Source organism: Aquarana catesbeiana, linkage group LG02 (genome assembly GCF_042186555.1).
Source record: "Aquarana catesbeiana isolate 2022-GZ linkage group LG02, ASM4218655v1, whole genome shotgun sequence".
Taxonomy (NCBI): domain Eukaryota; kingdom Metazoa; phylum Chordata; class Amphibia; order Anura; family Ranidae; genus Aquarana; species Aquarana catesbeiana.
The window spans coordinates 639,711,950-639,732,658 of record NC_133325.1 but is presented as its reverse complement, the minus strand read 5'-3'; the positions used below and the strand labels follow the sequence as shown (position 1 = coordinate 639,732,658).

The 20,709-nt window shown below is 43.6% G+C and overlaps 1 protein-coding gene across 2 annotated transcripts in view; it reads left to right on the top strand.

Moving 5' to 3' along the window:
* Positions 1 to 20,709, top strand: part of POLA1 (DNA polymerase alpha 1, catalytic subunit) — a 717,861-nt gene that overhangs the window by 94,657 nt on the left and 602,495 nt on the right. For both annotated transcript variants that reach the window (XM_073616430.1, XM_073616431.1), the window contains exons 9-10: positions 5,914 to 6,064; positions 10,402 to 10,574. In XM_073616430.1, the coding sequence (XP_073472531.1) occupies positions 5,914 to 6,064; positions 10,402 to 10,574 (324 nt within the window). The remainder of the gene's footprint in view (positions 1 to 5,913; positions 6,065 to 10,401; positions 10,575 to 20,709) is intronic.

Here is a 20,709-nt window from a genome sequence, read left to right as displayed (position 1 = left end):
AACTGCACTTGGGTGGGCTGGGCCGAGGAGCAAAACGCAGGTTTACCTGGACGACCTGTTCTTGATAGTCCAGTCCGTAGCCCGCATAGACCAAAGTATGGTCACCACATTCAACTATCTGAAATATCTAGGTCGGTTTCTCAGCCTAGGAGAAATCTTCTTTAAAACCATGAAAATGGCTAAGATACTTGGGTCTGATCATAGTTACACCCAGAAAAGGGTATTCTTGCCCCAGGCAAAGATCAGCGCCATAAAGGAACTGATTTAGGTGGTCGAAGCAAGATGAATTCTTCTATTCAACTTTGCATGAGATTGTTGGGAAAGATGGTGGCTTCATTCAAGGCCGTTCCTTATGCTCAGTTTCATTCGAGACTGCTGCAAAAAATTATCCTATCGGCTTGGAACAAAGGGTTCAAGCTCTAGATTCTCATTGTGTCTGACTACAAAGCCTACGGCCACATCACTCTGAAAGCGCCCCATCTTGTCTGATCTTGGAGGCTAAGCAGGGTTGGGCCTGGTTAGCACCCTGATGGACCACCTGGAAACACCAGGTACTGTAGGCTGGGTACGCCGGAGCCTCAGTTTATGGTTAATATCCAAAAATCTGCAAAGGGGAAAATCCTTCCTTTTAGTTACCAAGGAAGTGGTCCCTATCAGAAATGACCCATTCTAATTCTAAAAATTCAGGCAGAGCACTTGGTTCTGAGGGCCTGAATGTTCAGTTTACGGTATTGTACTGCCAGGATTCAATCCCACTATGCCACAGCAATGGCCTATGTTAATCACCAAGGGGGCACAAGAAGTTGTGTGGCTTAGAGAAAGGTGAATCATATCCTATCTTGGTCATAAAATAACAATGTACTTTGCCTATCGGCGGTTTCTATCTTGATGCAAGGGAGCTGGCCTCCATAATTTATATATTATGGAGTCTGGGAAGCATATGTCTCCTGGTGTGAAACCAGGGGTTGCACCCCAGGAAATAGGTCAAAGGTAGAATCCTTGACTTTCTGCAGATGGGATGAGAAATAAAGCTGGCCTTGAGTGCTTTCTAAGCACAGGTCTCGGCCTTATCGGTATTTCAATGACCACATGCTTCGCTTTCTTAAGTTCGTAACTTTATTCAGGGGGTAGCACAGCTTAATCTCCGGTTAGGTCACCCCTGAACCCTTGGGACTTGAATTTACTTTTTGGCGGCATTACAAAACGGCCTTTTTTCGGACCGATACAACAAGGAAACTATTTTTTCTGGTAACCATATCTGCTGCAAGAAGGGTGTCGAATTGGCTGCTTTTTCTTGTAAAGAGCCGTATTATTGTTCACAAGGATAAGGTAGTATGGCATCCTCATCCTTACTTTTTTCTGAAGGTGGAAGAAAAATAACTACATTCTCCTGATGTGGTGAGAGCAGTCTACTTAAAGACGACTGCTCAGATTCAGAAAATTGATGTTTTGTTCGTATTGCCTGAAGGTCCTAAATGAGGACAGGCAGCATGGAAATCTACTATTCTACATGGATTCGACAAGTAATCGTTCTAGCTTATGGTTTAAAGGGGTAGTTTCTACCCTCAAATCAAAACGCACTCCTCTAGGGCAGTTAATGCTTCGTAGGTGGTGCATCACCAAGCCTCCATGGCTCAAATCTGCAAGGCCGCAACTTGGTCTTCAATCCATACATTTACCAGATTCTATCAGGTGGATGTAAAAAGACATGAGGATGTCGCCTTTGGGCGCAGTGTACTGCAGGCAGCAGTATAAGTCCTCTGATCTCATGGTGCCCTAATTCTGTTGTCTCCCTCCCTCAGTTGGCATTGGTCTGGGACATCCCACATAGTAATTACTATGGCTCTGTGTCCTGTGATGTACGATTAAAGAAAAATAGGATTTTTATAACAGCTTGCCTGTAAAATCCTTTTCTTTTGAAGTACATCACGGGACACAGAGGTCCTGCCCCTCTTTCTAGTATACACGTGTATTGCTTTGCTACAAAACTGAGCTGCTCCCGGTATGGGAGGGGTTATATAGGGAGGCAACTTCCTGTTTAGGGTGTGCCAGTGTCCAGCACCTGAAGGTGACCTATAACCCACATAGAAATTACTATGCCTCTGTGTCCCGTGATGTACTTCAAAAGAAAAGGATTTTACAGGTAAGCTGTTACAAAATCCTATTTTTAGTTATCTTGCAAACCTGGCCTGTTTAGTGGGTCCTGAAGACAGGGGTTGAGAACCACTGTTCTAGACAAAAAGGGATATATTACATCATATTTTCTGGTGCATTCGACTTGCATTTTAGATCCCTTTTTAGAGGCTTCCATGTTCGTTCACAGGAGCTTTATGCCTTCCCAGCCAATTACAGTAAGTGGTGCCCCTGAGCATGCTGGGTACTGGTATTTTATATTTAGTGAGCACATGGGATCTGGGTTTTCCTCCCAAGAATAGAGGTCCATTTGGGGAGAGGGCTTGTCGCCTCTTCCCAGTACAGGTTGTTTTTCAGCCTCCGCTGGGCAACCTGAGCGCCTGAACACTGAATGCTGAATCCCAGGATGCTACAGAGAGCAGACTGAGGGAGGATGTCCATGGGTCCTGCCTGGTATCAGAGAGGAAGGTGACCTGCGTCCAGGGTCTTGAGTACAAACCCCGTAAAGGGATCCTAAGGACTGGTGTTGCTGAATCCCCCTCTGGGTACTAAGTCAGCTGCTGGGTGTAGGCTAAAGGGGACACCGGCTGGTGTCCTTAAGAGCAAGGTCCATTCAAGTCCTTCTACTAAGACTCTATTCTGTACAGTCTGCTACACAGTTCTACCAAAAAAGCTGTCCACAAGTGTGAATAGTTTAATTGGAGTATCCCACTATACCCTTCTCCTAGTCAAGTTCCTCAACTAAAACAAAAAACCACTACAAGTCCTAGACTGTTCATTGGAGTAATGAGTGGAAACTGTGCACCTGGCTGTGTGAAATACTGTTTTTCTGGCTGCGGGGCTGAAACAAGGCAAGATCAGGGAAAATGCTAACGTCCCCTACGGGGGTAGCGCTACATCCAAATTCTTTATTTTGGTACCAAGAATTACAGTACAGATAAACAAAAAACAATCTCCATCATAAACGCATGTATTGGAGTGTTACAGAATGTTGTGTGTGATGTTGTGACAGTCATGCACGTAAGTAACAAAAATTCAATCTTTGCAACATCATATAGTATAGTTTGCAAAGACTTGTTAAGTTATACAATATAAACAGAAGGGAAGTGAGATGTTAAATGGGAGAAGATGATGCACCTGAAACGGTATTGCGTAGTGGTGACTGGGAGGTAAGTTCTTCTATTTGCATAAGCTCATTTATTCTGCCGAATCATTGTTTGGAAGGTGAATTGAATTGTTTCCAAATTGCATGAGCCGCATTTGCCATATGGATCATAACAGCATTTTTTATATTTTCTAAATAGTATGGTATTTGTGATGGAGTTAAAAGAACTTGGGCACTACATGATCTGTAAATTTCTGAGTGATCATATGGCTTTGATGCCAAAACCAGTTGAGTTTTGGGCAGGGCCAAAAAAATATGGAGGCTCCAGGAGAGATCTGAGGTATTTGGGGGAAAAAAAAAACAATGGAGTATCTTGGGTGTCCGGTACCATCATGTTAAAGTGGAACTTTAGTCAGAAAATCAAGTCCTGCTAGATTAGTTCAGGCTGGCCTCTTTTGCAGGTTTAGCTACGTAAAACATTACAAATAAATGCCTATACTGTTTAAAATCCAGTAATGCACATTCTCAGTTGCTCTCCATTTTTGGTATTGTGCCAAAAATTGGAGCCATTAGAGGCCGATCTGCTGACAGCTTAAAGATTTACTGCTGCTCAGGTTCTCTGGCAGCTTCAGGCAAGAAGAAACTGGGACAATGCTGGGGGCAATTTACAGCATACATTCACTTTGCTAGAATAAATATTAATGCAGAATGTATGTTCCATGCTAAAGAAGATTTCTGGTAAAGTTCTGCTTTTAAGAATTTGTACCCAGATTTAATGGATAGAGCTCTAATCCGTGTTGGGGTGAGAGTCTGATCTTTTTTTTCCCAGCTTTCCAGGAAAGGTGGGGAGGTGGCAAATTTCCTCCTGTTGAAGGCTTTTGTAGGAGAGAGAAAATTGGTGCCTGGTTGGGCCGGATTTGGAGCATTCTCTTTAACCACTTCCCTACCAGCCTACAGTCCTATGACGTCCACAGGAACACTCTGTCATCCTGGGTGGGCATCGTATGATGTCCTCTGCTAATCGCCGCTCCTGTGGGGGTCTGCGGCGATAGGGGATGAGGCTTGTCCCTCGGACACAGCCCATTCCAGATCCGTGTAAAGAGCCCAGAAATAGGCTCTTTACCACGTGACACACCGATCGTGTGTGAGGAGGAGATTGCGGTAACAGCTCGTTACTGCGTACAGTGTACACCCAATCACACTGATTACAGTGTACACCCAATCACACTGATTACAGTGTACACCCAATCACACTGATTACAGTGTACACCCAATCACACTGATTACAGTGTACACCCAATCACACTGATTGCTCCCTCCCTAATAAAGAGGACCTGTCACCAGCCCATGCCTCATAGAAATGTACCTTGTTGTATTTGCTTTCCAAATGGGGTCATTTTGTGGGTAATTCCACTGTCCTGGTGCTCCAGGACCTTCAAAAGTGATAGGAAGGAATTCAATTATATGTGTAATTTATGCTCCTAGAACGCCTGAAGGTACTACCTCAATGTTGGACCTCCTGTATGTGGCTAGGCTGTGGAAGTCACACATGGAGTATCGCCATACTCGGGAGAAGTAGCAGAATATATTTTGGGGTGTAATTTATGCTGTATGTTAGAAATACCATATAAATTGACGTTTTCCAAAGACTTGTGGAAAAAAAATGAACCCTTCAAAAGACTCATTTTGCCTCATAGAATATCCATTGGGGTCTTTGCTTTCCAAAATGGGATCATTTTGTGGGCAATTCCATTGTCCTGGTTCTCTAGGGCTTTCAAAAGTGTAATAGGTAGTTAGGAAACTTTGTGTAATTTATATTCCAGAACGCCTGACGGTGCTCCCTGCATGTTGGACCTCTGTGGACAGGCTGTGAAAAAGTCTCTCACACGTGGTATCTCCTTACTTGGGAGGAGTAGCAGAATATATTTTGGGGTGTGATTTGAAGTATGCATATGCTGTGTATGAGAAATAACTCATGTTAATTTTGTGTTTAAAAAAACTAAAAAAAAAATTAAATGCTTAATTTTCCCAAGAATTGTGGGAAAAAATTGTAACTTAAAAAACTCACTATGCCTCTTACTAAATACCTTGGGACTGTCTACTTTCCAAAAAGGGGTCATTTGGGGGGTATTTGTACTTTCCTGACATTTCAGGGCCTCACGAGATGATAGGCCATCAGGTGTGATCAATTTTCAATGATTTGCACCATAGCTTGTAGACTCTAACTTTCACAGACCAATTTTACACTTATTTGGGTTATTTTTTTACCAAAGATATGTAGCAGTATAAATTTTGGCCCAAATTTATGAACAAAAATTACTTATTTGCAAAATTTTTTTCATAGAAACGAAAGTTTTATTTTTTTCCCAAAATTTTTGCTCTTTTTTTCACTTATGTTGCAAAAAATAAACCTAGTGGTGATTAAATGGCACCAAAAGAAAGCTCTGTGTGAAAAAAAATGCTAAAAATGTGTTTGGGTACAGTGTTGCATGACTGAGTAATTGGCAATGAAAGTGCAAGAGTGCTGAAAGCTGAAAATTGGTCTGGGCAGGAAGGGGGTGTACAAGTGTCCTTTATTGAAGTGGTTGAAAAGCATTTCATGTTTTATTAACATTAGTGTTGATACTCTGTGCAGGACTAGTGCCAGGATAAGCCTTTCCTTTAATTTATTTCAGAAGAGGATCAAGAAATGGTTGAGTTTGACGATGGAGATTTTGATGACCCTATGGAGGAGGATATGGAAGTCAAATCCAATGCTGGCACAACTGTGAAAGAGGAAAAGCATTATAAAGAGGTTGTGAAAGAAGCGAATGAGAAATCTTACATGTGAGTTTTAAAATATATGAATATATTGAAAAAAGCAGTGTCTGTATGAAAGGGGGGGGGGGCTCTGTTGCTCTAATTGGTCTTATTGGGCAGAATTCTTCATATCAATGATGAATGCATTTCCATCCCCATCTTGCATATGTTGATGTAGAACTATGGTAATATCTTTTACATATATACACACACTTGGCAGCACAAGGCTTTCTTAGTTTGTTATAATAAATAATTTTAGTTTTTCGCTGATGGGTGCCGCTGATCAGTGCCCTGGATATCGGTGTAAAGAATGTACGGAGCCTTGCCCATTATCGGCTCTCCTTTCTTCACACAGACACAGCTCGTGAGGAAAGGACTGCCGATGTCTGGTTTACATGTGATCCGCTGTGATTGGCCCTTTACTGCGCTCTGTGATTGGGTGTGTCCCAGGGCATGCAGGAGGCGGGATTTTGGCAGGACGTCTAAAGGCTATAGCACGGTACTGAAGTGGCTAAGGTGTTGTCCCGGTTTTTTGGCAGCACGGTTTCAGGTTTTTTTTTTTTTTTTTCCCTCCAGCCTGTTCAAGTCCCAAGCACAGAGTGGCATCCGCCCCAGCTTGGATCTTAATGCACTGAATGTCTTTAGAATTCTGCATGGAATCCACCAGGTTTCTCATTGCTTCTCTTCACCAGGGAGACTTCCTTGCTTCTGTTGCATCTAGGATATGTACCTGCATGTCCTCCATATTTCCAGGCTTTCTTACACTTTGTTCTGAGTCCCCAGCACTTTCAATTTGTGGCCCAGACCCCTGCAAAGCAATGTTCAATTGTGGGAAAATTATGTTAAGTCCCTGCACAGAGCGATTTGACTAGCACTGCCTAGTATGTTGTCCCTGGTCTGGTGTCTCAGGAATCTAGCTCTGTAATCGTAAGTCCTTTCTTCCTGTATTTTGGAATTTCTTCAACACTGATGCCAGCCTGTTGGGCTGGGGGTAGCACTAGGCAGCCTGTCGATGCAGTCAGACACCGCCCTAGCACTGGTGTACACCAGTCTTCTGAGATTAGCACACACTGATCTGTGCATTTCCTCCCCTGAAGCTTCATTCTTATTGCAGGATTGGGATGGAGGGCCTCTTTGGTAATTTTCATTGCTCTGGGTTAGCCTAGGTCGATGTGACATTCTGAACTGATAAGTCTCATGGCGTACACTCTTTGGGCTCTTTTGAGATCGTTTGTTTGGATCTTCTGTTTTGAGGTCAGTTTTGTCATCCTGCTTCAGGGTTGCTGACTTCAAGTATAACTAAAGGCACAGGTTTATTGCTGTCTGTCTACATTAGGGGAATTCACCATCTCTATTTCTCCCATTTACCATTATCATTAAAAGTAAATCCCAAATTTGGGATTATCCCCAGAAAAATAATGGGGTAAATCTTCCAAGGGGATTTGCTTAATTTGCACGGATTTTCTCCCACTTGCTATTGCTTTTGAACTGGAAGTGAAGGTAAATCTCCCCAATGGGACATGGCAAAAAACAGGGGTTATCCATTACTCTGTCCAAAACAAAAGCTAAACAGTTTTGCCTATAGTTCTACTTTTACTTTTGCGAGATGAACTTGATGGCCTTGTCTTGTAAGGAACCCTTTCTAGTTTTGCATGCAAACAAAAGATAGTGTTGAGGCCTAGGACCGCCTTCTTGCCAAAGGTAGTTTCTGCCCTTTACCTTAACCAGGGCGTTGTTCTTTTGTCCTCTCTGGCTGCAATTCACCAAAAGGAAATTTCCCTATTTTATTTAGATGTGGTTTAGTGAGTTTACTCCTTTTAGACCAATTCCCTTTTTGTTATTCTGGATGGATGCACCTACTTCTCATTCCATCATTTCTAGGTTCCTTAAACGGACCATCATCCAAATATATGGTCTCAAGGCTCAGGTTCTAGTCTTTCCTGTTATGGTGCACTCTACTAGATTTTGTGAGTGCTTTTTGGCATTGAGCAAATTTTTTCCAGATTTACCAGGCTTCTCTTCTGTTCACACATTCTCCAAGTATTGCCAGGTCTTTTATGATTCCAGCTTTGGGCGTAAGCTTTTTCAGGTGGCTAATTGAGCTGCAGGCAGTCACATTTATTTTTTGGGGCCAGTTAACATTTGTTTGCCGTTTCCCATCCTTCAGTTGTATTTGGACTTCACAAAATTGAGCAACTTCTTGTGTTCCTCAATAGACAAAGTAGGGTTTTTGCAATAAAATATTTTCCTGGAGACCATTGAGGGACACAGGTCCCACCCCTCTGTGTTTTTATGATCATCTTCTCGTTTGATTTTATTATTGAAGCCGGAAGTAGGAGGGGTTACCCTGTGCTGGCCTGCAGTTATGTTTGCTAGTGTCCAATGCTTCTGTTGAGGGCAGTATTAACAAAGTGAATGATTTTGTATAATTTAACCACTTCAATACCAGGCGCTTAGACACCTTCCTGCCCAAGCCAATTTTCACCTTTCAGCGCTGTCGCAATTTGAATGACAATTGTGCGGTCATGCTACACTGTACCCCAAAATTTTTTTTATCAATTTGTTCCCACAAATAGAGCTTTTTTTGGTGGTATTTGATCACCTCTGCTATTTATTTATTTTTTTTGCGCAACAAATAAAGACCGAAAATTTTGAAAAAAAGGTTTTTTTTTTTTTTTTTTTTGGTTAAAATTTTTTGTAAATAAGTACGCTACACTGACTGGCACTGATGGGCACTCGTGGGGCGGCACTGATGGGCACTCGTGGGGCGGCACTGATGGGCATCACTGATGCCTTTTAGTACATACCGGTGCCAATTTGTGGGCACTGATTAGCACAGATTGGGCATTCATTTGAACATGTGGATGGCCATGGGGTACATACCTGGCCATCCACATGTTGCCCCCTTCCCTGGTGGTCCTAGTGGCGTTCCTGGTGGTTCAGTGTGGTCATTCGAGGGGGGCTGCGCTGAAAAACAGTGCAGACCCCCCCCCCCCCCCGTCAGGAGAGCCGCCGATCGGCTCTCCTCTACTTGCGTCTGTCAGACGCGAGTGAGGAAAAGCCGATCAACAGCTCTTCCTATTTACATATTGATCAGCCATGGAGGCTCTTTACCGAGATCGGTGCAGCGGTGTGTCAGACTGACACACCGCACCACCGAACGCCTTGGTGGCTGTTATCCTGAAGGACATCATACGACCACCGCCCTGCTGTCATTTTGCTATAAGCCAGGAGGGAAGTGGTTAAAGATTTTGAGGGGAGTACAAAAATGTTTTACTTGTACAAGCAATACCTGTTTCTGCCACTTTTTGGCTCCTTTCTGGAATAGGCTGACAAAGCTATGCACGGCCACCTATTGCCTAGGCAGTGCTGTGGTGCTCATCTTGTGCTTGCTACACTGTATGGACTACAACACGCCATGCTTATGTTTTCCACCTCTTGTAGTTGCTGGTCAAAGGTGGGCAATCCCACAGCAGTGGGATTAGATACACAGCATCCTAAGGAAGTGGACCACAATGTCTTGGCTCTGCGGAATGAACGATACTTGGCAGCCATGTAATCGCTGGAAAATAAATCCTAAAACAGGTTTTTCATAGCAGTAATGGCAAAAAAGCAGTTTCTGCCCTGTAATTCTGGTGTAAAAAATGCAAATATCTTATAGATGTGTTAATTTTTATTTTTAAAGCTGAACTCCAGGCAGATTTTTTTTCCCCATACAGTGGGGCACTGCCCGCACTACATTGGTTAACTGCTCGTTTTGTCAAGAGGCGAGCAGAAAGCTGTATAATCAACCAATCTGCTCCAGCAGCAAACTGCGCTCCCCCACAATCCAGAGGTGGACTGTTCCTAAAGTCTTCACGTCCACAGTATCTCTATGGGCATGATGACGTCAGGAACAGTCCACCACACAAGACCGGCTAGACCGTGGGTGGGCAGGAGCTGTAGGGACCAGTCTTGTTCTGGGAAGATCAGAGAATTAGGCAAGTATATCTCCACTCTTCTCTCCCCTAGACAAAACCAAGCAGTTAACCCATTTAGTGGGGCTGTGCCCGCACTGAAAAACTCCCAGAATTCAGCTTCATCTCTTTAATTGTAGCTCTGTTGGTGCCTTAAATTCTACTCAGTTATCTCACTTTTTTCATCTATCGAATACAAGCTTATTCTTCTTTTGCTTTTACTTTTTAACCTTTTTTAAATGTTTATTGTTTTTCAGAAAATAGAGTGTGCTGTTTTTTTTACTTTTGAGACTTTTTGTTTCCTATTCTAAGGAAAGAAAATTAATTACATTTTACCTGTTGAAGATATGTGAGGTTATCTAACCCACCTCAAATATATTTGTTGCTTTTTTTTTTTTTTTTTTTCAGAAATTGTACAGCCTCCGAGTCTTGCTGGGACCAAATGGCAAATGAGGCTGAACCTGTGACAACTGAAGTTCAGTTAGACTCCAGTCTTCTTCCTTTAGTAACGGGTGAAGATGGGGATCAAGTCTTTAGATTTTATTGGTTGGATGCTTATGAAGATCATTACAACCAGCGAGGTGAGAATTTTTTTTTTCCTCAGTCTTCAAATACCATGAAGGCAGTCTCCAGGCAGTAGTGCAATCTGCAAGTGGTGACCCTGAGGCTACTAATGGCAGACCCAGGAGGCATGGATCCAAATCACAATCAGATGGCATGCTCTTTACACCAAGACATTAGAGTGCCTACACTCTGGAAGATGGAGTAACAGAGACACCTTTTGGATATCAACCTTGTCAGACTGGCGGGAGGGTAGCGTTATATGTACTAGCAAATTTTATACTAAAATTGAAGGCAAACTTCAGCTAACACTTTTTAAAGTGGTAGTAAATGCCGCTTTGTGATTTTTACCTACATGTAAGCTTATAATAAAGCTTAGCTGAAGGTAAAATGAATATCTCCTAAACATGCACCGTTTAGGAGCTATTCGCTTGTTTGACAGCTGGTGATGTCACTGGCACATGCGCTTTAAAGGAACTTCATGCCGTTCCTTCAGAGCTCTGTGCCAAGGCCATCACCACGGCCTGCCCATTTAAGAGGCTGGAGCCCGCAAACCCGGAAGGAAGACATCTATGGTTACCAGATATGGACAAATACAATCTCCTGATTATAAGTTATGAAGGGAATAAAGGGATTTTAACGGTGCAAGTGAACTAGACATAGAAAAGTTTTTTCCATTAAATAATACAATTTTTAATTCAACCATTAAACATACAGTTTGTACAAAATTCATGAAATTTCAGTTTGAATAAAAACACAGTGGTCAAAAAGGGTTAGAGTGTACAAATAACTTTAGGAGATGATATAGTTGCATACTAGCCCGACATGTTTCGCATTGTCGCTTTATCAAGGGATATGCAAACTGAAGATGACATCATTTAACACTCCTATTGGTTCTAGAAAAAATAAAAATAAAAATTGCAAAAATTGACATTATGATTTGCACAAGAAACATCAAAAGAGCAGCATTTTTTTTTTTTTTTTTCTCTTTGCAGCTTTGGTTCATCCCATGTGTGCCAGATAGGGGACGTCTCCCAACTTCCATTCCAATATGTTTATGGTTCCCAAGCCAAATGAAGCCATTTGGCCTATTCTGGACCTTGATTGATCATTGGTTCAGGGATGTTAATGCCTACCTTTCACATCCAGATTTTTCGTTCTTGCCAGCAGTTTCTACAATTGGAGTATTGCCACTAGCAATGAAACATAAAGTGTGGCGCTAGTGAATAGTACAATATATAATGTATAATGTGTATAAGGATACATAAAACCGTATATAAAGAAGAGAGAAAGTCTCCGGGAGCTAATCTTCTCATAAAAATAATATACTTTAAACAAGAAGTGAATGTGTAATTATCAAGTGATTATAAATCACAAGAAAAAAATTGCATTGCAAATCTGTTTAAAAAGTGCAGTTTGGCGTGCAGAGAGCCCTAGTGTGCACATATAAGCATGAACATATATGAAACGAAAAATGGAAAATAAAAATCTAAAAATAAAAGTCCAACAGGCATCACTGGTGCAACCAAATGCAATGAAAAAGTGACATATATATATATATATATATATATATATATATATATATATATATATATATATATATATATATATATATATATATATATATATCTATCTCTCTATCTATCTATCGTCTTTAAATGGATGTTTTCAATGGTGGGTATACACCCTGGAGTGTCTTCACCATCAAGAACGCAAAAGGAGAAAGAGATACTCTTACCCAGAATGATGGACCCAGCTCACCTTATGGCGGTGGGTCAATAAGGCATGACAGCAAGGCCCAGAGGACGGGCTCTCAAGGTGGACTGCACGGCACCCCTCCAATCAGCTAACTGCGGAAACAGCTCGGTGGTCGCTTATCCTTATGGCGGTGGGTCAGTAAGGCAAGACTGCAAGGCCCAGAGAACGGGCTCTCAAGGTGGACTGTACAGCACCCCTCTAATCAGCCAACTGCGGAAACCGCTCGGTAGTCGCTTATCCTCCAAGTAGGAAGTGTGATGTTAATAGATTTCCGATGGATGTAATCTACAAAAAATCCACTGGAGGGCGCTGTGATTCTTCAGTGACAGCCAATAAGACACGCCTTCTCCCTGGCAATCCACAGTTTTTGGTGTTGCTTTTCAGCCTGTTCATGGCCCCCAGAGCTTTTGCTGAGGTGTTGGTTCTTTTGCGTAGTCAAGTACCTGAGGTATCCCCATTATGGGGAAGTTAATCAACCTGCTTCTTTGCTAGCAATTGGCTCTGAAGCTGACATGTCCAGCCGAATGATCTATGTCCTGGAAAGGTTTTGGTTGGATACTGAATCCTCGGAAGTTGACCTTCGTTCAGACACAAGTACTTGGAAAGACGTAGGTACTGTTTCCACAGGAGAAAGGCCTGTCTCTTTGATTCCTGGTGGAGTCCCTGAGGTTTTTAAAGTCCCTTGATTTGGGCCTGCATGAAGGTGCTGAACAAGATGGTAGCCGCCTTTTTGATATGGTCCACGATGCCTGGTATACTCCAGAGCTCTTCGACTCAATATCCTGTCTGTATGGGACAAATGTCAGAAGGCCTTGGACCTGCCAATGAAAAGTCCCTTGATGTATTTGACTTCCAAGACCAGGCCGGCTCTGGAAATGTGGCTATCCACAAAGATGCTTCATACTGGGAAAAAATTCCATCCAATGAATTGGAGTTCCTTGGACACCAACCTGTTGGACTAAGGAGTAGTTCATGGAACATGGTCATCTGAAGTGAAAGTTGCTGATCAACAGCCTTGTACTTCGACCGCTGGCCCTCCTGCACTGGTCTTTTAAACCAACTGTATCGGGGTGCAGTTGGACAATGCCACCGCTGTGACATAGATAAAATATTAAGGGACAAGAAGTCACGTTGATCGGGAAGAAGCATACCTAGTCTGTAACCACAATTTGGATAGCCCGTTCCATGTACTACTGTTATTGAACCTTTGATCATACAGCCATTCATGGTTTTGGGTATCACCACTTCTATGTTTTGTGCTTTATCCTGAAGAATTTTGATATGTTTGTTTTTAAACATGTGCCTCATGTGCGGAAGTTTTTAAAGTGATATAACAAAAATTATAAAAATTTTATTTAGTTGCCTTTTTAAAAGTCCCATTCTAAGAGATACTTTGATATTATGAAGCATACCTAGTCTTGCCTTGGGCAGAACTTCACTTTTCCATCCTGTCTGCTGCATTTATTTTTGTTTTTTGTAAAGGTGAACCTATACTTTTATTTGGTGTTTATTTTGAAAACGTATCTCTTGGAACCTCTGAGAGATTCCCTTGTTGCTCATAATGTGAAAGATTGGCTTTTATGTTGCCATTACTTCGGCTCGCATGGTCTTTTGAGTAGGCTGCACTTACCGGGTTCTTCGTCAGAATAGGTTGGTGTAAAGGCCTCAGTTCTCTTTTTTTTTTTTTTTTGTCTAAGGTGGTTTCTTCATTCCTTCTGAATCAAGACCTTGCGGTGCCATCTTTTTTACCATCATAATTCTTCACATCCTAAGGAGAAGGTACTTCACTCTTTGGATGTTGTTTTGAGCTGTTTGAATTTATCTGAAGTCTGCATGTGTTTTATTCTACCTGACCAAGGAACACAGGCTGCCTCTTGATTCCTTATTTCTAGGTGGATTAGTCAGCTCGTTTCTCAGGCCTGTGGTATCAAGGGCAAGATTCCCCCTTTTCTGATCAAGGTCCTTTCCACCAGGAGTGTTGGTGCTTCCTGTTTAATTTGGCATCAAGCTTCAGTTCAAGTTTGTAAGGCTGTTATCTGGTCTTTTCATCACACACATACCAAGTACTACCAGGTAAATCTTCACCCTCTGACAATATCAGTTATGGGTGAAAGGCCTTTCAGTTGGATTTGTAGTTCCCTATCCTATTTTGGCCTTCTTGCTGGTGTGTTCCCATCCCTCATGTTTTGGTGCTTTTGGGCATCTCAAGTAGTATTTAATATGAAGTGCAATGACTGTGTCCTGTAATGTATGATTAAGAAATTCTGGTTTTTGGTTTACCTGTAAAATCTTTTTTTTTGAGTACATCACAGGGATTATTCCTCACTTTCTCCTTACTGCTTGCTACAAAACTAGGGCTTAACAGAGATGGGAGGGTAATGCCTATGCAGGGAATTTTTCCTGTGTTCACTTCATGGTAGCAGCATAACTCGCCAAGTAGTCCTGTATATCTAGTGTCCTGAGTTGTACTCCTGAGAGAAAACAGGATTTTGCAGGTAAACCGAAATTCCTAATTTTTCGTTCATTGACGGATACAGCGCTCCATATTCAGAACTATAAGGTTATATTGCCCCCCTACAGGAGTAAAACACTAGGCCGAAAAAAGACTTGGCTATTCTTATGGGCAGTCCTAGCTGGTATACATCCCCCTCTGCTATAGGCCTTCAGTTTTTTTTTTTTTCCTGCCTAGTTCAGGAGTAAGTACCTAGCTCCCTGCTGGGACCTGAGGTTCCTTTGCTTTTTTCTTTTTTGATGGATTTTTTTTTTTCCTGCAGAGATCGATCAACAGCTAGACTGGGCGACAGGCTGGATAATCTAGATCCAGGAGGTCACCCCAGTCTGGCCAGCTAGCATGCGCAGACCTTTAGCTACGCGCTGGGTCGGCCGCGTCAGGCCCCATTCTGGACCCATTCTGGACCAGGGCGGCCAGCGAGTTAAGTCTCGCGGGGACACACATGACCAGGCGCCGATGGTCCGCATCAGTGTTGCCTTGGCCGACACTCCCCCCCCCTTCGGTGGCTAAGAGGGTCTATCTTGGGAGCGTTACCCGCACACTTTTGCTGGATTGGTAAGGGACCACCTCTTCACTGGATGTGGTGTGGGGCGAGGGTACTCCCCTGGGGTGATGGGTCTTCCTCCGGGGTTCTCCTCCTTGGAGGGGCGGTGCTGTGGGGGCGGTCTAGGTCGCCAGCAGCTGTAGCCATTATTCTGCAGGGGACCCGTCCTTCCCAGCGATGTTACGGGACCTTAGGTGTACCCTGCCTGCGGGACTACCTGCATCACAGTGGGCAGCCCCCCTTAAGGGGGCTATTTTTGCGGTTTCCTATGCAGGCATCCTTGGAGGAGTGTCAGCGGGCGTGACCCCCTTCATGGGCCCTCAGTCGGCTGCCCCTTTTGTGTTTTTGTGTTTTCCAGGTGAAGGTGGTGCTTGGGTATAGGACTAGTAAATAGCTCCCCACCCTCCCCTGACACTGGTTACATCCCTTCAAGAGGCTTTGAAGATGGAGGATGCAGCGGAGGTGGCCATTCCCTTTGGTTCTCACAAGTCGTCTCGCACGGCAAAAGTGTTTTTTATCCCTCCTATTTTGGCAAGTTTGTCTATAAAGATTGGGAGCACCCAAATTGTCCCTTTTGTGGTTTTCTGGTGCGGTACCCCCTTGAAGAGTAATTTCTTAAGAAGTGGACCCTCCTGTCTCCAGGTTAAATAAGGCACCATCATTCCGGTAGAGGAATCCCCGGCCTTTCTAGATCTGGCTGACAGAAAAGCGGAGTCTGTGGCCTGCAACATGTTCACTATTTGCTGGTTCGGCATTACGGCTGGTTCTGACCATTGCCCTAGTGTGTCAAACTCTGACTGGGCTAAACTTTTGCACCATGAGCTGAGGGGTGCATTTCCCCTGCATTTGTTGAGTTGGCTGACCATTTGATCCAGAAGCTGCAGTTTGTGACGCCTCTCTGGATGTGGCCCCCTTGATTTCCAAGCGATCTGTCTCAGCAGTGGTGCTTAGGTGTGTGTGTTGTGGCTTAATTGTTGGTCTACGGACAAAACCTCTAAAAAAAAAAATAAAAACTAACTAATTTGATCATTCAAGGCGCTCGCCTGTTTGGGGCTACCCTGGATGACATTCTTAAGAGTCTCACAGGGGGGGAGTTGTGTCAGGTAGGGCAGGTGTGGCCCTTTCCCGGAAAACAGTTTTTTTCATCCCTCAGGGTCCACTGAGAAGGGTTTATAACCTTTCGAGCCCTAAGGTTCTAAGCGGCCCTGGTCTGACAAGCCGAGAGCGGGATTCTCTAAACCCGCGGACAAGGCCTCTTCCACGTGAAGGTGCGCGCTTACCCATTCCTGGGGTGGGGGGACGTCTTCATTGGTTTCCGGGCTTGTGGACTTCCTTGGTACACGACAAATAAGTCCACAAAGTAATTCTGTCCAGTTACAAGATTGTTTGTCTTCCGGAAAGGTTCTTTCCTTCGAACTAGCGTGTGCCCCCTGGCCAGCTGCAAGCTCTTTTCGGGGCAGTTCAGGATCTGTTTCAGGGAGTGATTGTTCCGGTGTCTGAACGGTTTCTATTCAAAACCTGTTTACGGTCCCAAAGGAGGAGGGCAAAGTTTGTCCGATTCTGGACCTCAAGGCCCTGTATTGTTTGGTGCGGGTACAGAAATTCAGCATGGAATCCATTCGCACAGTAGTGGCATCCCTACATCAGGGGGCTTTCCTAACATGTATCAAAATTAAAGATGCTTACTTGCACATTCCTATACTAGCGGTTCCTCTGCTTTGCTGTGGAAGAGGAGCACTATGTGGCATTGACCTTTTGGTCTTCCACTCCTCAGGTCTTCACGAAGATTTGCGCCCCCAGTTTTGGCATTTTTAGGTCAGCGGGGGATTGCTGTGGTGGGCTACTTGGACGATCTTCTCTTGCGAGTGGAGTCCTTGTTTGCATTGGCCAACGTGGAGGTCACTACCCAGACCTTGAAGGAGTTTGATTCGGCTTCTAAACCACCAGATGTCTGCCCTGCTCCCGTCCAGGAAATTGGATTATCTGGGCCTGAATCTGGATTCAGCTCTGGCCAGTGTGTTTCTTCCTCTGGACAAACTCCAGAAGTTGCATGCTGCGATTCATCTGTTGCTGTCCTATGAGTGGTCCTCTCTCCGGACTTGCATGCGAGTGCTGGGCCTGATGGTGTCTACCTTCGCAGCGTTCCTGTTTTGCACCGTTCCATATGAGGTCCCTCCCAGAGGGAGAGCCTAGTGAAATGGGACAAATGTCCACAGTGTCTGAATGATCCGATTCAGCTGAGGTGGGTAACCAGGGGTTCCCTGGTCTGGTGGCTTCACTCTTCGACGGGTCAAGTCTTTAATCCCCTTGTAGTGGACAGTGGTCACGACGGATGCTAGTCTGTCTGGGTGGAGAGGCGTCCTGGGACTCCGCTCAGGGTTGTTGGATGCTGGAAGAATCCAGACTTCCGATCAATGTCTGATCAATGACTGAGGTTTGTGGCAAGGTCTGATCCTCTGAATGCCGCAGATGATCTGGTGGCCCCGTTACTTGGTTGGCTCCTTGTGTTTAGCCTTGGGATTTTTTTTTTGTCCCACCCCTCATGTTTTGGCACTGCTTGGAGACGTCCCTATGGTTCTGAATAAGGGGAGCGCTGTGTCCATCAATAAATGAAAGGGAAAATAGGATTTTTGTACTTACCGTAAAATCCATTTCTCTGAGTTCATTGACACACAGTGCTCCATATTCAGAACCATAGGGTTATTTCGCCCCCTACAGTAGTAGGACACTAGGCAGAAAAAAACTTGGCTAGGGGTGGGTGCTGTGTCCGTCAATTAACTTGGAGAAATTGATTTTACGGTAAGTACAAAAATCCTATTGTCTGTCCTCTAGTGGCTTCATCCTAGAAAATAGACATAAGTAAATCAAAGATGGAAACAGGCCACCTTGGTTATACTAGGTTTAGTTACATAGTTGGTGAGGTTGAAAAAAGACACAAGTCCATCAAGTGTGTGTGTTTTTATGTCAGTAATACATTGTATATCCCTGTATGTTATGGTCGCTCAGGTGCCCATCTAATAGTTTTTGAAATTATCTATGCACCCTGCTGAAACCACTGCCTGTGGAAGATAATTCCACATCCTTACTGCTCTTACAGTAAAGAACCCTCTATGCAGTTTAAGGTTAAACCACTTCTCTTCTAATTTAAGTGAATGGCAGCTGGTCTTTTAAAATTCCCTTTCAGGGAAGAGTTTTATCCCTATTGTGGGGTCACCATTACGGTATTTGTACATTGAAATCATATCCCCTCTCAAGCGTCTCATCTCCAGAGAGAATAAGTTCAGTGCGTGCAGTCTTTCCCCGTAGCTGATATCCTCCAGTCTCTTAATTGGCTTTGTTGCCCTTCTCTGGACTCTCTCCAGTTCCAGCACATCCTTCCTGAGGACTGGTGCCCAGAACTGGATGGTATACTCCAGGTGCAGCCCGACCAGAGTCTTGTAGAGAGGGAGAATTATCGTTTTATCTCTGGAGTTAATACCCTTTTTAATGCATGCTAAAATTCTGTTGGCTTTACTTGCAGCAGCTTAGCATTGCATGCCATTGCTGAGCCTGTCATCTACTAGGACCCCAAGGTCCTTTTCCATCCTAGATTCCCCCAGAGGCTCATCCCTTAGTGAGTAGATTGCATTCATGTTTTTGTCACCCATTTGCATCATTTCACATTATTTTTACATTGAACCTCATTTGCCATGTAGTTGCCCACCCCATTCATTTGTTTAGATCTTCTTGCAAGGTTTCCACATCCTGCGGAGAAATGATTGCCCTGCTTAGCTTGGTATAGTCAGCAAATACTGAGATTGAGCTGCTTATCCCATCCTTCAGGTTGTTTATGAATACATTTAAATAGGATTGATCCCAGGACAGAACCCTGGGGGACCCCACTTTCCAAACCGGACCAATCCGAGTACTCCCCATTTATCACTACCCTCTGAACTCGCCCCTGTAGCCAGTTTACAATCCATGTACTCACCCTTTGATCCATGCTGTTAAACCTTAGTTTGTACAGTAAACGTTGATGGGGAACTGTATCGAATGCTTTTGCAAAATCCAGATACACCACATCTACGGGCCTTCTTTTATCTAGATGGCAGCTCACCTCATAGAAGGTTAATAGTCGTTTGGCAAGAATGATTCTTCATGAATCCATGCTGATTACTGCTAATGATAACGTTGTCATTACTAAAATCTTGTATATAGTCCCTTATCCCCTCCAAGAGCTTTCATACAATTGATGTTGGGCTAACTGGTCTGTAATTCCCAGGGATATATCTTGATCCTTTTTTAAATATTGGTGCTACATTGGCTTTTCTCCAATCTTCTGGTACCATACCAGTCAGTAGACCTAAAAATAAGGAACAATGGTTTGGCAATTACTTGATTGAGTTCCTTAAAAAGGACCCTCGGGTGCAAGCCATCTGGTCCCGGTGACTTATTAATGTTTAGTTTTTCAAGTCTATTTCTAACTCTATCCTCTGTTAACCATGAGGATGCTTCCTGTGACGTGTCATAAGGATAAACACTGCAGTCTTGGTTATTGAATCCCCCCGTTTCCCTTGTGAAGGCTGAGGAGAAGAATAAATTATATTCCTTCGCCATCTCTCCGTCTTTTGTAACCAGATTCCCTTCTTCATTCTTTATGGGTGCACAAACAGGTGTAGCGCTTAGAGTATTACATGCTTATAATATTACATATGATAACAAAGATTGAGAGAGAAAGGAAAAAGTCTTTAGCAATTCTTAGTGCACACAATATAGTCTCTGGTAGTCTTCAGATGTCACTATGAATACGAGAAGTTATTCATGATCCAATGGTTACATGCAACATCCTAATCACCACGTGGATAACTCATGCGGAAAAGTGAGTGTGACGACCCTCCACACGGGAAGAATGAAGGCTTACCAGAGGGGTTGGACTCATAAGAACGTATGCTCAATCAGTCAACCAAGCTTGTATCACCGACTGGTGAAAAAGGGGACCTCTTAACTGGATGACCACGGAACTTCAAACTTGTCCGGAACTGTGGGGGAACCCTCTTTACAGTGGATGGCAACCCGTCCAATGGACCGTCTCAGGTGAATAGCCCATATAAAATAAAAAGGGGCCACATAGCATAATACCGTTTGTAAAATAAATGTATTAAAAAAGGTAAACAACTTACATTTCTGTAGGTACTCACCCACTGCTGCCATACCCATTAATATAGATACCATGGCCCCCTTGATGAGAATCCAGCTCGTATCAATAATTGTCATGCACTTCCGGGTTCGGCCAAAATGGCGGACCCGCGTGCGTTCCAAACCTCGTTATAGTGTATCCATGTGCGTTCCAACACCCTAATTC